The sequence below is a fragment of the Phalacrocorax carbo genome, chromosome 4, assembly GCF_963921805.1.
Source record: "Phalacrocorax carbo chromosome 4, bPhaCar2.1, whole genome shotgun sequence".
Classification (NCBI taxonomy): domain Eukaryota; kingdom Metazoa; phylum Chordata; class Aves; order Suliformes; family Phalacrocoracidae; genus Phalacrocorax; species Phalacrocorax carbo.
The window spans coordinates 1,908,745-1,925,444 of NC_087516.1; the positions used below are offsets into that span (position 1 = coordinate 1,908,745).

Genomic DNA, 16,700 nt, shown 5'->3' on the forward strand with positions numbered 1-16,700 from the left:
CCCCTCTGCTCTGCCCCAGTGAGGCCACATCTGGGGTGCTGCGTCCAGGTCTGGGCTTCCCAGGTCAAGAAGGGCAGGGAACTGCTGGAGAGAGTCCAGGGGAGAGCTACGGAGATGGTCAGGGGCTGGAGCATCTCCCTTGGGAGGAAAGGCTGAGAGACCTGGGCTTGTTCAGCCTGGAGAAGAGAAGGCTGAGGGGGGATCTCATCAATGCTTATAAATATCTGAAGGGTGGGTTTCAGGAGGATGGGGCCGGGCTCTTTTCAGTGGTGCCCAACACCAGGCCAAGGGGCCACGGGCACAAGCTGGAACACGGGAAGTTCCACCTGAACATGAGGAAAAACTTGCTCAAGCAGGGGGTTGGACGGGATGACCTCCAGAGGTCCCTTTCAACCCCCACCATTCTGAGATTCTGTGAACCTCAGATGAACCTCTAAATGCTTCGGAAGTCAACGATGGAGCATCGCTTGTGTGTCAGTATGAAACCAAAGCTTCACGACACAGCTTGAATCTTCTGCAGTCATTGGGAGACACATACCACTGAGCTTCCAGCCTCCTGCCAGTCCTTAAGGACCTTGTGACACTTCTTTCCTAAGAGGAGTTCCTTCCAAGGCTAACCTCCATCCCAAGGGTAGACTTTGGCCAGCACACTCAGGTTACCAGACCCTCAGGAAACCAATTCTCAGACCCAAAAGCAAAGAAATACCACAGAACTTCTCCGTTCTCAAACATTTTCTTCCCCCATGGCAGCTGACAAATCCTTTCCTTTGCTTCTCATCCAAGTTGGACAAAATTACTGCAGAGAATCCCTCCTGCTCCCCTCCCCCCTTGCAATGTAATCCCAAGGGAGAAATGGTTTCATGGGGACCCCCTGCTGTCTTGCATCTGATTTCCCTCCTAAGTATGGTATAGGGAAGCGTCTCGAGGGCTATGGCTGTGACCTCCATACAGCTCTTTTGTCAAGTGCCATTTCATTAAAAAATCAGCCTTTTAACTGTGGACACATTTCAACCTCACCAAATCTGCTAATTATTGACAGTTGGTGAAGAGGAGATTTCACTTGTTCCTCCTGTTAAACTGCATCTAATTAGTAATTACTGGTTCACTGTCATCTTTACTGCAATAATCCCACTGCACATTGGCTCATTAACCTTTTGCTTTTCTAAAGCAGCCTGCCAACAAGATGAAGGCTAAAACAGATTGGAAAACAATAGCTCAGCCTTGGATTTTAGGCTGTTTATTCCCCTTGTCCTGGAGATCCAAAAGGAAGATTATTTTTAAGAAAAGGCTTTCAGCTGAAATCAGCCTAATTCCGGAAGATGGCTTGTTTTGCCCGAACCAGTAACCAAGGTCCTTTAAACTTAACCCGTGGTGAAGGCGTGTGTATTATAGCTGGTGGAAGGGTCTTCTCTGACATCAGCTCTTGCTTCAGCTCCATTTCTCACCTGGGTTTATCCTTCTTTATCAGCACGATCCAGCACACTGGGCATGGGATGGGGCAAGCTTCAGTGGGTTTGCAGCACCCTGGAAGTTCAAGAGCATCCTCTTGGATGTTGAAAAATGAATGATCTGGATGAGCAGGGACCAAAGGGTGGAAAATCAGTGGAGCAACCCCTCGGTTATTTCTTTTGCTGCTACACTGAATTTCATTTGCACAAGTCCCATTTTCAGTTTGGAACTGTCACAGCTGTTTCTATTGGCAGTGCATAGCTGAGTAGGAGTTGTCAGTGGGGATGCTGTAGGATAGGCAGCTAGAAAAGAGATTCCCCGGGGGGCATGGGAGGCAGTTGGAGGTTGTGGGCTAAATGCATTAACTAGATGTTTCTCCTAAACTTAACAGCAGTGAATTACTTAATGCATATTGATGCATTTAGGTACCAGAGTTAACACTATATTGGGATGAAAAGTGAATTTCTCAGCAACTTAAGCGCACTTAGTCTCAAGGACCCATGTCTTCATGTCTGACACTAGGGTTTTATTTTTATAAGGTGATCTTAAAACCATAACAACTAGAAACAAGCTGTAATTCTGCAGCACTGTTGCAGACATCAAAGTCGATTCCATCTGTACAAAATCAAGGAAGGTATGAGGCCCTAGCTAGACTAAGTACTGACCAAACAGAAGATCTGGATGCATTATCCTTCCCAGCACATGAAGGTCGTTCAGCTCCGGAATTTTCATTTAGTTGATATTGGTGTTCCTGTATGCAACCAGAGCTGAATTCTGATTTCTCTTATGTTACTTTAAAACAGGTGTAACTCTGAAGCAGCTACAGCTGATGCGAAAAAGTGGCCGCATTTATCTAGCACATCCATTAAATCTACTGCAAGGCTTCAATGCTGCTTGAAAACTAATTGTAAGTTTGTGGCCCTTTAGAAGAGTGGATCAAAGGTGGCCAGTCAAGCTCCTGTGCTAAAACAAGCGCCTAATAACACATCAGCTTCTGTGTCTGCTCTCTGACTAAAGAGAAAGGGCTGTGAATTTGTGATTAAGGGCAGAATTTGGCTCATTTACAATTCCTGAACGGGTTGCCGCTCAGGCCATAATCATATTTTTTGAACAGAACACGCCTATCGCATCTTGTTAATAATTTACTCCCTGGGTAGCACTCATTACAACAGCATCGTCCCAGTCGTGTTACGTTCATTGGTGCTTCACCCACCGCGGTTATGAGAAAATGCACATACACACACGTGTACATATATACGCAGGCATATACCTATAGAGAGAGGCCAGTGTTCAAACACTCAAAGTCTATTAATTTAGTTAACTGCCAAGTTCATGGACCAGTGATGAGTGACCAAGAAGTGACACTTTTGAGAAAGGCTCTTTGCAAGGACACTCAGATTTCCTGTCCCAGACTGTGAAGAAATGGCTCTGGAGAGATCGTTTCAGATAAATCACTTGCTCGGCTCACTTGAGCACCCCCACAGACACTGACCACTGAGGAAGTCTCAACGAGATTTTGCAGAATGGGAGGAACGCCCTTTATACACACACTGCCACATATTTATAATGAATGCAAACATAACTGGAAGACTGATCAGACCAGGCTGCTGCGGAGAACTTGATTCCTGGGTGTCAACAGATGTGAGGTCCAGCTGTGCGCGTGGAGCTAACTCCAGTTGAGCAGAGCCGAGACCCCAGTAGGTAATGAGCTATACCACCGCGATGACATGAAGCGTGGGCAGAGAGCACATCGTTCTGTTTGATCTACTAATCAGCGCTGATTCATGTTTACACTGCAGATAACATTTCATCTGCTTTTAGAAGGTCATCTTCAAGGGATGCTGCATGGTTTCAGTATTGCCTGATGCCTGCAGCTTGAATATCCCTTGAAGGAAGCCAGACCTTAATTTTCCTTGTTCATTCAGCTGTTAGCATCAACACAATTTCTCAAGCTGCAATATCAGATACTATATGTTACAAATTATCTGTCACCCACAAAGCTATAATACAAAAGGAAAAACGACCTTGTGAGCTTCATTTTTAGATAAAGAAACTAATGTAATGAATAATTATCATCGTGCAGCCCAAAGTGTTTAACTCTGAATATCTCTGATTCTGGTACCAAAACTTTAGTTCCCACTGACCTTAGTAGGCACTTAATACTTCAGAGAAGCCCGTGCTAAGCGATGCGTACAGAAAATACCGGAAATGTACAAAATGCTAAATTTCAGACAAAATTGTAGGATGAGTTTCCTGTCTATGTTGAAAGAATGGTTTGGTGTGGCCAACGCTATTAAGCAAGTTTGCAGATGACACCAAGCTGAGAGGGGCAGCTGACATGCCAGAAGGATGGGATGTCATCCAGAGAGACCTGGACAAGTGGGAGAGGTGGGCCTGGGAGAGCCTCATGAGGTTCAACAGGGCCAAGCGCAAGGTCCTGCCCCTGGGCCGGGGCAGCCCCCGGTATCAGAACAGGCTGGGGGGTGGGGGGACTGGGAGCAGCCCTGCGGAGAAGGACTTGGGGGTGCTGGGGGTGAAGAGCTGGGCACGAGCCGGTGATGTGCGCTCGCAGCCCAGACACCCAGCCGTGCCCCGGGCTGCATCCCCAGCAGCGCGGGCAGCCGGGCGAGGGAGGGGGTCCTGCCCCTCTGCCCCGCTCTGTGAGACCCCCCTGCAGCGCCGCCTCCAGCTCGGGGCTCCTCAGCACGGGAAGGGCACGGGGCTGTTGGAGCGGGGCCAGAGGGGGCACAGAAATGCTCCGAGGGCTGGAGCCCCTCTGCTGCGAGGCCGGGCTGGGAGAGCTGGGATGGTTCAGCCTGGGGAAGGGAAGGCTGTGGGGAGACCTTATTGGGGCCTCCCAGTGCTTAAAGGGGGACTCTAGGAAGGATGGGGGCAGCCTCTTTAGCAAGGCCTGTTGTGACAGGACAAGGGGTGATGGTTTGAAACTAGAGGAGGGCAGATTTAGACTGGATAGAAGGAAAAAATGTTTTACAGTGAGGGTCGTGAAACCCTGGCCCAGGCTGCCCCGAGAGGTGGTCGATGCCCCATCCCTGGGAACACCCAAGGCCAGGCTGGACGGGGCTCTGAGCGACCTGGTCTGGTTGAAGATGTCCCTGCTCGCTGCAGGGGGTTGGGCTGGTTGGCCTCGAAAGGTCCCTCCCAACCCAAACCATTCTATGGTTCTATGTGTATTATCAGTGAGAAGGGAGAAAATACACAATGACTTCTAGTTAAGGTTTGAGATGACACAAAGTCTGGGAAAGCAGTAAATAATTAAAAGCCCATGTGGTTGATACAGAGGCATTTAGATATGTGGAAAAAAAAGTCCATGTGCAGTGCACTATGGTCAAATAGAAAATTGCCTCTGGATGCAAATATGCCCCCTGTGGCACGGGGGACCGTTTTGGGAGAACAGTGGCAATGTCACCTTTGGGGTAAATGAGGTTGATGGTACCCCTGAACGGGTGCGAGACCTGGAAAAACTCCTGTCTTTCATAACCAAAACCCCTGAGCCGAACTTCAGATCACAGCAAAAAACTGGTGGACACGGAGCTAAGGTTGAGCTCATGCCAAAATGACTAACATGCTCTGTGGATGTCTGAATTCAAGTAGAAGCAGGCAAATCACATTGCTCCTGCAACTGGTGCTTGTGCAACTTCTTACTGGAATACTGTGTCTGGTTCTTATGGAAGTGCTCCAAAAAGGATGTTGACTAATTAGAAAAAGTTTAAGGAAGAGCCATATGAATCATTAAAGCTTCAGAAAACACGTCTTTTAGCAAGAGGCTCCAAGATTGAGATATATTCAGTTTCTTAAAGAGAAGATTAAGGGACAGTTTTATGTCAGCCTGTAAACAGCTAGAAGGACAACAAAAAATTTGTAACACGTTTTTCAGTCTAGCAGACAAGTGTACAACAAGATTGCCTGGCTAGAAGTCGTGGGTAAACCCATCCAGACCTAAAAGAATGAATTAACGAGTAAAAGCTGTGATACCAATTTGTGATCAACTGTTCTAGTTGACACAAAAAGAACTTTAGCGAAGTCCCTGCTCTGTTTCGCAGAGGTTTTACCACTTTAGAATAGTGACCCTCCCTGTAAATGTACAAATTTACAACCTGCCAATCTATAAGCTCCAAACACCAAACGGTCAAAATTAATGACTTTTACAAAAAAAATAGATCTTAGCCATTTGTTCAACTTAGGTACGAGTGATTTCATTAGTCATTCTGCCCTTTCCTTGGCTAGTTTTCCTCTGTTCACCCCCAGGCTGTGTCTTCCCGGAGCCACACTAGATGATGAAAAGGCAGAAACCCTCAAAGAAGCTCTGGGAAAGTACATCCACATCAAAAGTGTATCTCAGGCTCTTTGTTAATGGACAAAGACTTGTTTTCACTCTGTTAACACCAAGGAAACACCACTGCCATGGGAGAAAATGAGTTGAACCATGTTCTCCCTGGTGCAGCTCAGCTCTGACTAAGCTCACGTCCCCAGACAAGATAAGATGAACCCAGCTGGAGTCTCAGAGCAGCAGTTACCAGTCAGAAACACCAATACCCCTCGACTTGTGATGTGACCAGACCCGACCTGGGTATCACTAAAGAGGGACCAGACACCCTCAGTGCTAGCTAAAACGCTCCGACTGGCAATCGAGTGGGCAGAACATTATCCTCATACATTTAAAACCCCCCTGTATTCCAGCCTGGTTGTCCCCCAGCCCCTGGCATTTTGATTACTCTACAGTCTACATGTCTTCCACATGGGAGAGGCCTGGAGCAGACCACCCCTGTGGGAAAACAAGATGCGATGGACGGGAGGAGGATCACACACGACCATCCCCTGCCTGTACAAGGTGCGTTTGCTGGGTGGAACAAAGGTTCCTCTGTTCAGTTCTTCCTCTGTTCACTTGGCAGGTACGTGCCACCACATGATCCAAACACTGGTTAAAAGCATAGAAAAGCTGTGTGATGTTAGTCTACGCTAGCATGCACTAACAGGAGGGACTAACATAACCATCAGCTGCCCAGTGAATCTGCACTTCTTCAAGTGAAGGCAGCAACCAACTTCACCCAAAAACAGAGGAGGCCCCATAGGAATGAGATTATCACCCAGGAAGGCAAAGCAAGCAGCGGCATTGGTAAGACCCTCTGAGATATCCCACTGCAGTGACCAGACATGTACTGACCTCGGACATCTGCGGGAAGAGACTGATGGCCAAGGGGAGGGCCAGGCCAAAGGCAGCGAGGCACACAAGGCTTTGGACTGGGAGAATCATCCGGGGACGGGACCTCAGGAGTGATGTTCTGGAAAGGAAAGGCTTCGTTAGACCGTTTCATGCCATCATGATTATGATGAGTACGTGCCATTATGAGAACGGACACTGGGGTTCACCCAGACCCCCTCTTCCTAACTGGTCTGGGTTCCTTCTTAGTAGGTCATCAACAAGTTCACCCACAAAAGATCCCGAGTCCTGCACACTGCACTTTTGCATCTGCTGGGGTTACACAGCCCACACCAACCTAAGTGCCCACTTCTAAATTAAAACAGGATCACTTCACACATGCTTCCCCCATTTCAGACCATCTCACGCTGGAGTAAATGGCACACGCGGTGATCTGGCTGCACACAGGTGTCACCTGCATTGAGGCTTCGGACTCTACGTTGAGTGAGCAGAAGGAAATCAGGCTCTTGAGAGATATTGTGAACTTTGTTGGCCCTGTCAAGCCGTGGAAAAAGGTACGGGACTTTGTTAATGGGGTAATAAAGTAGTAAACTTGACACTAACTTAATTTGTTAAAATTCAAGCATCTGTAGAGTGGGTGATAAGGATGTTTTAACACTTGCTGTCGCCAGGGGATATTTAGGAGTTCAAGGCTTGTTAACAGCAAATACAGTAAGATACCTGCAAGGTCAGGTTCTGATAATGACCCATTAAGTGACCCTTCTGATGCAATTAACACCGAATGACAGGGACAACATTTAGCTGGTAGAAGGTGGCACCTTAAGTATATTCCAGGATAGGGGACCTCGGACAGGTTACAAATGTTAAGGGGAAAAACTAATTCTTGAGGGGTTTGTTCTGGAGCTATTTACACCAAGAGGACACCCGGCATTCAACTTTTTTCAACCAATCTGAAACAACCAGGAATCTAAAGCAGCAACTCGATAGTGAGTTTTGTTCGAATATTCAGTGTATATGAGCAATGTGGAGAGCCAGCAGATCCGCTGCTGGTCATCAGCTATGGCCTCAGTCCCAACGTGCATCTCTCCTCTGCCCATCCTGATCTTGAGGATGCTGATGCCTCACAGTGTCCTGCTATCAAACGTGGGCAAAGACCTGCTAACCTTTATCTGCTCTCCTGCTCTGTTAATGCCTTTCCACTGGGGTGATAGCAGAGGAGCTCTCTTTTGGTCAAGGGAGTTACAATCAGATGACAGTAACCACTAAACGTCACTGTGGTTACCATCACCAGGGTTTTAAAAAGCATTTACAATCCAACGCGCACCATTCACAAGGTGCCCACCAAAAACAAGACAAGCAACCCTTCCCACATGGGGGCACGCCGCTAGCCTGCTTTGGCCCACGCACAAGCGATTCTGCAGGCACATCTTCCCGTGCAGCCCGTGCCTGCAGCCAATACATGATAACAGATTACCCCAACCCCCGTCTACTCCACGTTTACTGCAGGCTACAAACACGCACCTGATGAATTATAACGGAGCAGCTGATGTGTGGGAACTTGTTACCCTGCTGTACGTTGTCTGTGTGTCTGAACATTCAGACTCTTCGCCCTTTGCTAGCAATACTTGCTGAAAGCTGTCTTCATCTTGAGAAGGTTTGGGGGAAGTGGGGAAGGAAAACAAGATCCAGAGCCTTAGCTCCTCCATAATCTCAGCTCTTCACTAATAAGCTATCGAGACGGAGTTGATCCTATCAATTTGCGCTGCGAAAGCCAAGCTTCTGTTCTCCAATATTTAGCTTCTTTGGTTTGCACAGAGCCTGATCTAACCTAAAAGACTCCTGCAGAAGTCCACAAGGATCTTGCCCGAGGTCGGAAAGCAGGTTACCTTGCTCCACGCTCTTTAACAAATGCAACGTTCAAGAATTGCCATCAATAAGCTGTGATAACTAGTCCCTGGGATGCAGAGGGGCAACTCCTGGAACTGATTTATTCTCCTGCTTAAGCTGTCGTGATCCATGAGAGCCCTTGCTGAGAAAATCATATGACCAGCATCCTTCAAGCCTTCCTGGAGTACAGTTTAGAACCGAGACATCACTGCTTATACCACCCCTGACATCTTAATTTGGAAGCTGCACCCTCTTTAATTACTGCCCTGTTGGGGACCTTATAATCACCCAAGTAAAAACTCAACCAATTTAAAATGATCCCCAGTACAGCCCCCAGGTGTGATCTCCAGGAGTGCTTCAAACTCAGGCCAGTTCAAATTACAATGGCTGACCTCCTAATTAGGAAGAGTTATGGCTTGATTTAAAAAGGAGAGGGGACTAATTAACACATGTAGTGTAATGTCTTAATTGGGATTCAAATTCTGAAATTTGTGTGGCTCAGAATAAATGACTCACAATTAGTCGAGAAGTCCACTTTTCTTCTGTCCCTAGGATCTTTGCTCTTGACACAGATCTCAGAAGAGTATTAAGATAAATATTGCGTGCTGCATTTTGTTAGCTGTCAAATACAATCAAAGCCCCTCTTTTCACCCATTAGGCCCCCATCGGAAGTGAATGATTAGGTTTTTTCCAAAGGGTTTAATTGCAGAGTATTATAGCAGATTAAAAATAAAGAATATTAATATCCATTCGCTGAAGAGCGGATTAGTTTACAACACTGTCCTGTGCGCTCTGTCAAGGGGTTTGATCAGGCGAGCGGAGGCCTGGACCTTTAGATCCCCCTGACAGCCCAGCTTTGCCACTGGCATCTTCTGAAGCAGACTGCTATATTCACGAGAGCAAATATCATCTCACCCTACCAGTAATTCTGCAGAAGTACTTGAAGCTATTTTTGTACGAGAACAGTAGTTTTGCAGACCGTCACCGTGTGCACAGGACAGGGCTGGCCAGGCTCTGCTGAACTAAACCCTGGCGCGCAGATTAGACAACATGGGACTGAGAAGTTTGCACCGAGAGAAGGTCTCACATTGGAAATCTGCGGGAAGGCAACTATATGTATGTTTTATTGTTTGCAATTTTAGAAGCCGATTTTTTGGCACCCATGCTCTGCCTCACTAGTAGAAGTGATCCATGTTTATACATCGACCTTTGGATGGCAAAGAGCACGCATTTTTGCAATATTTCCCGCCTCCTCTCTCATTTTTCTTCTTTTTTTAAAGATTTGTTTCTTTACCCCCCTTGAAACCCCACTAACACCTATTCTTTCTGCAATTTGCCTCCATAAAATGTGCCTAGGAGATACTAAAAAGGCAGGAACACGCTGGGGAGCTTCTGGCTTACCGATCCTAGGTAGTGCTCGCTGTTAACGGATATACCTAAACCAGCTAGACCTTACGGATAACATTCCAATATGCATGAGTGTGCATGTACGTAGGTATATACACAGACACGCATACTTGTACAGACAGTACATCTGCTCCGCAGAGACAGCGTGTTGTAGATCTTGTAAATACACCTTCATTCAACTTTCATCACATTGTTCATTAGTGGTTTAAATTTTGCATAATTTGGCAGCTGCCTCTGGCGTTTTTCAAGAGGTACTGTAATTTATTCCATATGGAAGTCAGTTGCTGTACTAAAAAGGAGTTATCAGGTTCAGTGAACCAGAGCTGTATTTGTCTAGAAGGAGGTGTCAGATGCTAAACTAAATATGACAGGAGTTAACCAAAGTCTCCCAGCTGACAGATTCTGTGGGGTTTCTGTAGTGTTTGGTATAAACAGGTTCAAAGCTAATACATACATTGCAAGACGCCGAGGTTGCCGGCGGGGTAAGAAGCTGGAGGCTGAAGCTCTGGGTATCCCGAGGCACCCCAGGCTCCCCAGAGCCCAGGGTTCAAAACACCCCTCTGATGTGCAAACCAACTTCGGGGTGGTTGTCCTACCCCAGATCCCAGCTCTGCGGAGAACCTCCCAGAGCTGGCACCGTACCACATCCCTCCTTCAGAGAGCCCGTCAGGTCTCTCTGCTATCTGCAGAGAGTGTTTCTGTGCTTTTCTCACTCATTTTGCGTCATTTTGGGAATGCTGAGCTCTTCTAGCAACCAGTAGCTCTGTCTGCTGTCCTCTCCAGCCAGGCCACCGCTGGCTCGCCAAGGACCATGTCCTGCTCTTGGCTATAGCCCCAGTGCCCCCTCCGGAGGACGCAGCAGATGCAAACAGAGTGAGGTTGGGGCATTTTTCTGCTTGATTGACATAATTAAAGGAGCAGTTTCAATGTTTACTCTGGAAACAGCCACAGCAGTTTAAGGTGTCACTGCTGGCAGCTGTTTAGTTTAAATAAACTTCAGTGAGGGTTTAGCTGGACGGAGAGACTTTGCACTTCAGAGGAGGAAAAGCACCTGTAGGAAACGTTCTGCACATGCCGTCAGAAGGAGAATATCTCCAGAAAAAGGCCATGAACACAAGGTCCAGGAGGGCCTCCTACCCCACACACATTTCTGCAGTGAAAAACATGGTTTCAGCTGAAGAAGAAACCCTTCCAGCACCACAAAACCATGGGCTGAGCAATGGCTATCCATCAAGAGAATCCATTTTTCATGGTTAGACTGACTTAGCAAAGCCAGAGCAGCTCTGTAATGTTAATCCAGCCTGGAAGCATCCTAATTGTACGGGCTTTACAGGAAAACAGCCCCGACGACTGCTGTGTGAGGATGCTGACATGCTGTGGCAGCTCTGCCACAGGATCAGGATGGTGTGGAGATGAAGAAGGAGTAGAAACACTCCTCTGTCACGGACACAACTATTCTGCTCCCCACTTCTCTCTCAGCTCTTGCCCACTGCCAACAGTTCCAGCTTTCTCTCTCCTCCACAACACTGCACAGCCAGCTCTAAGGCCTTCCCTTGTCTAGCCTGACATTCATGAGCTCTTGGAGCCCATCCTCAGACCTTCTGCTGTGCTTCAGACCCTCTGAGGTTGCTTGTACTGTGAGACAGAGCAGAGGCTTTAGGGTAAGGAGATAGGAGCTTACGTTCTTCAATTTCCAGTGCCAGCTCTTAGCTCAAAGTGCCCACCGCAGACATTGCTGGTGGGCTGAGCTGTGGATTGCTTGTCCACCACTTGTCCAGACCACATGAACTGGATTTGGGCTCTCCCAGCTCAGAGCTCAGCCTACAGGAGAACCTGAGGTTGCACTTACACGCAGACCTGGACGGTCTGCACACAGCCCAGCTGCGTGATGGGCTTCAACTCTGCAAGGAATCAGAAGGTGGACAAAGACTACTGGGGAAGTCTTGGGTGGGAGAAACTGGCACCATTTCCCAAATTTCATCATAACTATCAGACAAAAGGAGTCACAGAAGCATCTGAATAAAGGGGAATGTCTGAGGGATGAGAAGTCCAGCTTCATGCAGTGGATGTAGCTGTCCCCACATCTCTGTGACATGAAGGTACTATCAAAGTTTCCATTGTCCGCTCCAAAGTCAGCTACATCCCATAGAGGAGTCGTCTTCGTCTCATAGACGACGTGAAACCAATATTTTTCCGTATTAAAGTTGCCAACATAGATATTATTTATAAAACTTAAATGAGAATACATCTGCACAAAATAACTGACACCGTGTTCCCCGCATGGCATATGTAGTCTCAAAATAAACATTGATTCTATATGTTAGCTGCTTCAACAGAGCGTCCAAGCAGCAGGAAATGCATGAAACATGGGGAAAGAATGGCGCGCTGCAGAGCTCAGCAGTGGGAGGTAACATTGAATTACTTGGAGAGCAGAGAAGGCGGCCCTGGGAGTTAAAATACACAGCAGGCAAAGAGACGAGAGAAGCCAAGAGAGCTGAAAAAAATGGCACAAGAGACGAGAGAGGCAGCTGGGGGAGTTAAAACATGCAGATGGAGAGATGGCTGAGAGAGAGGAAAGACCTGGATCCAAGTGGAAAGACGACGACCAGGAACTGGCCACTTAAAATAAACTTTCTGAAATCCGAGATGAAAACGAGGGAGCGGGTTTTCTATGAACCCAAAAAGCGCTGCCGGGAGCACGTAGTTTGCTCCCGGGGCGGTGCAGCTCGCACCCAGCTGCAGCACCGTCACCCGCTTCCACCCGGACTACAACACCAGGCGGGAGGATTGCTCTCCTCCTTCGCCACAACCCCAAATGCAAATCGTTTAGGAGAGGATCCAGATTGCGACTTCTGATTCCAGATCTCCAGCCTCCCAATAATAAGCCGTCACTCTCGTCTTTCTCATTTATAGACACTGTAAGGATTTCTATAAATAAATTGATAATGCATGCCTTGATATGAGTCCCATTAAAAACACCCTAGTCTAACTAAAATTCTACTAAATGAAAAAAGTTACACTTTTCACCAAATGCTCCAAGTTTCTTTCCAAAATGAGGTTTCACCTTTGACTGGGTCCTTCAATAACCACTTTTAGAGATCTGTGAGTCGACACCTGGACTGCGAATCCCTCAGCTACGGAAAGGGATGCTCTCCATGTCAGGTGGGTGCTTCCACGTCCTCCAGCGATACCACCTCTAGCTGCGTGGCCAAACCGCACCCCACTCCCTATCCCTGCTGTTTCTCACTCACAGGCTTCCAGGAATCCAAAGATATTTGATGGAAAAATGAAACAGTAGGCACAAAGCTCTAAGTAGAATTTAGGCAGGCAAAATCACTGCCCAGATATTTTTATATCAATGGAGTTTCATTTGGGGGTGGTGGGGAGGAAAGTATTCTCTTGCAAGCCTGAATTAGGTCTTTCTATTAGTTAAAATGACGACTTTTTGAAGACATCCTGTTGTCTTCAAATATCTCCTACATTTGCTCGACAGATAAAATTAGTTTCGATACGCCTTGCACAGAGCACAGGTGCAGTTAGTAGAATTCCTTGTATCCGTACAAGAAGTTATGGTCCCCCCCCGAGTGCAAAGCAAATTTTACTATTAGTTTTATTTGAGCTTGTGGACGCTCAGCAAGACCCATGATGGTCCTCAGTGTTTCCTGCTGACGACAATCATTTATAGACCAGATTTCTAGAAACTTTCAATATTTGCACATAAAGGTTTTTGACTGTTCCTGTCGATCACCCGAATAGCAAAGAACCTCTGAATTATACAGATAAAACAGTGTCTCCTCTGGGGTGACCCTTCCTGGCTGAGCGAATCACCAAGGTACGGTTAGACTGGAACCAGTGCCCGTGTTAAGCCAGTGGTTAACACATGCAGCTGCCTCGGTGCAAAGCCTCAGTGCGACAGAAAGGCGAAAAGAAAGAGCTCTGTGGTAAGAACATCACAAATCGGTGGCATTTCTGAAGTGTCTGGCATGTGGACAGATGAAAACAGAAGTCCTCTCGACTGACAACAGCAAAGCAGCTTTGATGGGATTATAAAGGCTAGAATCACGCGTCTGAATTTGAAGCAGGGAAGCTGCCAAGATGCTGGGGTACAAAGACAAGTGACAATCCCTGTGCTTCTTACACGGGATTTTGAGCAAGCCCTGAGCAAGGTACTCCAGAGTAAGGTACTCCAGAGTAAGGTATGGTTACCCTTGAGCACCTCTCCTGCAGGTAGACCATGGGCTGGGGGACCGTGTGGGTGACACGGGGTCTTGGAGCAGGAAAAAGGCTGCAGAGCTTTCATCACGGAGGAGCGTGAAGTGAAAATCAAATGCTTTGCACAAAATTAGGGGGACTGGAATCGACCCCTTGTGTGCCTCCAAACAGTGGCTTGCAGAAAGTGTTACCAAGACTGTGCCCTGCCGCAGGGAACCACCACAGTCCCTTTGAAAAAGAGAGGAAAACAGTATATTTTGGCTAAAAAGGGCTGAAAGAACTTACTTTACAGTTCCCAAAACCAGAGTTTGTTGCCCTGTTTTCCCCCACACCCAGGCCACGGGAGGAACCAATCTTCCTGAGAAACTCTTGGTGCTAGAGGTATCCAGATTATACCTATATTTTTAAATTTAGATGTTAAAAATCAGACTCCAAATTTACACCAGCAGCCCAGACCCTTCCGTTAAGGAGAGAAAATTGCCCGGGGGTGTTCCTACAAGGGTAAACAAGGCTAACCAAAGCTATGGGTCAATCCCTAATCGTGCTAATTGCTATTTACTTTGTCAGTGGAGTGCTTTAGAGCAGCCATTATCAACAGGTTTGTTTAAAGAGTGCTTCCAGCTTGGCTGTCTGGACAAAGGTAGCAAGCCTTTTAGCACCCCCATCTTTCAATGCACTAATCAGTCTCCAGAGGTTGGCAAGGTGATCCCCACCCCACGGATCATTCACACCGAATGAGCTGCTGATGGGTGTCCCAAGTTGCTATAGGCACCCAACAGCTCCAAACAGGCTCACAGCATCTCAAGGGGAACGAAAAAGCAGGTGCTGGAAAGCAAGGTGGGAGAATGACCAATGGACAGGACAATTTGGGTGCTTTTTTGCTATTAAGAACTCTGATAGGAGATAATTAGACATGAAATAATAACCCTGCCCTTTCCTGCCCACTCTCCTAGCACCGATGCTCCACAGAGACATCTGTCAGGAGAGATTCTGGCTTAAACAGTGATGGAAAGCAAATTTCTGCAGAATATGTGAAGCATATATTCTCCTGGGGAAGTCCAAGCTACAGGACACTATTGAAAGAAAGTGCAAGTGAGTTCAAACAGGGCTTAAGCGAGTCCAGCAGTGGCCAAGGTGGTCTGGATGTGGCACGCGCTCCGCAAGTCCCTACGCTCCCTGCCGCTGCCTGAACATGAGCCAAGGCCTTTAGTGTGACCCCAAGTGGCAGCTCTAGTGTTTGTTAAATGGAGGACGGAAAGCTTACGGACACTTTTCCACTGAATTCCGAGAATTTTGGCTCACACTGCCCCTACAGAATGGGGTTATTCAAACTGCTGGGGTCCCAGGAAGATGGTATAAAATAACCACATCAATATAACACTTTGACAGCCTGCAACAATGTCCAAAATGCTGGAACCTGAACATTTTAATAAGCAAAAAGAAGTCTTTGATGGACCAATGCTAAGAAATAGCAACAAACAACACCTCCTGAGCATCTTTTCTCCCTTCCCCTTGAAAAAGCACCCCCTCTTTGTATTACCCAACACTTACTTTTCCAGTATGGACATAATAATTGGAGGTAGAACCAGTATAGGCATTGGCAGGACCACTCTAGTCAGGGCTGTTTCTAGCAGTGCCTGGAAAGGAAAAAACAAACAAACAAACAAACCCAAGACATTTAGAACAAATCTGAGGATGTACCTGCGCTGAGCAATCAATGCGTGGGCTCAGAAATGGTTTGGCTGGCCTTTCTTCCGTTGTATATATGAACGAATGTATCAACACACACTTTCGACTTTGCTAACAGCTATTTGTACACAACCTATTTTCACTCTGTTGCTACAAACGATGGGCTGGAGCCCATGCTGGGTCACAAATCCAGCGGAATAAACAGAGACACCTCATAGCTACGCTGACTTCCCTTGATGTGACCAAAAGTGCTCAAACATCTCGTCATACTCCTACGCAAACATGTTAGTGCTGCCTAGGGGAAGAAAGAGAGCCTGGAGGATGCTGTGAGGTGAAATACCTCAGTACGGGCTGAGCAGCAGCTTCAACCCTTCCTCCCTTACCTGAGTTTCAATTTCAGTTATGTGCTGGGGGGACGCAGCACCTTATTGCCTGCTCCATGACTTGTTTCTGGTTTTTTAATCACTGGTGGTTTATTGCAAAGCATCACTAACACACAGGGCTCTCCTCTCCCAGGAAGACACCCAACTGTGGAGCTACAGTTGTCCCTCCGCTGGTGCCTTCTCCCTGGCAAGATTCACCAGGAAGCAGCAAACAGAACAGCTTGGCAGTATGACACATATTAATTACCCTGAAATGAGACCTAGAAAAGATCACGGGCGCTCTAGCAAGGTGTTTAAGCACCACTCTGGCTTCATTTACCTCTTCCAACCACCTTGCCAGCACCTACCTGGGATGCTCCCAGCACCGCGGCCACGCGTGGGGCTTTGGCAGACCTAGGCAGAGGACACTATAGATTTTGGGTGGAAATGCTGAAACTTATGCATATGGACAGGCTTGGGAGCACTCACTCCTTCCAAATGGGAGAAGGTCTCAG

At 47.2% G+C, this 16,700-nt stretch overlaps 1 protein-coding gene across 7 annotated transcripts in view; it reads right to left on the bottom strand.

Annotated features, from left to right (window-relative positions):
* The window catches only part of SFXN5 (sideroflexin 5), a 108,129-nt gene that overhangs the window by 16,825 nt on the left and 74,604 nt on the right, over positions 1-16,700 (bottom strand). For 6 of the 7 annotated variants that reach the window (XM_064448808.1, XM_064448805.1, XM_064448807.1 and 3 more), the window contains 2 exons: positions 15,686-15,771; positions 6,632-6,749 (listed from right to left, as the gene is read on the bottom strand). In XM_064448808.1, the coding sequence (XP_064304878.1) occupies positions 6,632-6,749; positions 15,686-15,771 (204 nt within the window). The remainder of the gene's footprint in view (positions 1-6,631; positions 6,750-15,685; positions 15,772-16,700) is intronic. The other variant, XM_064448809.1, reaches the window with a different exon arrangement.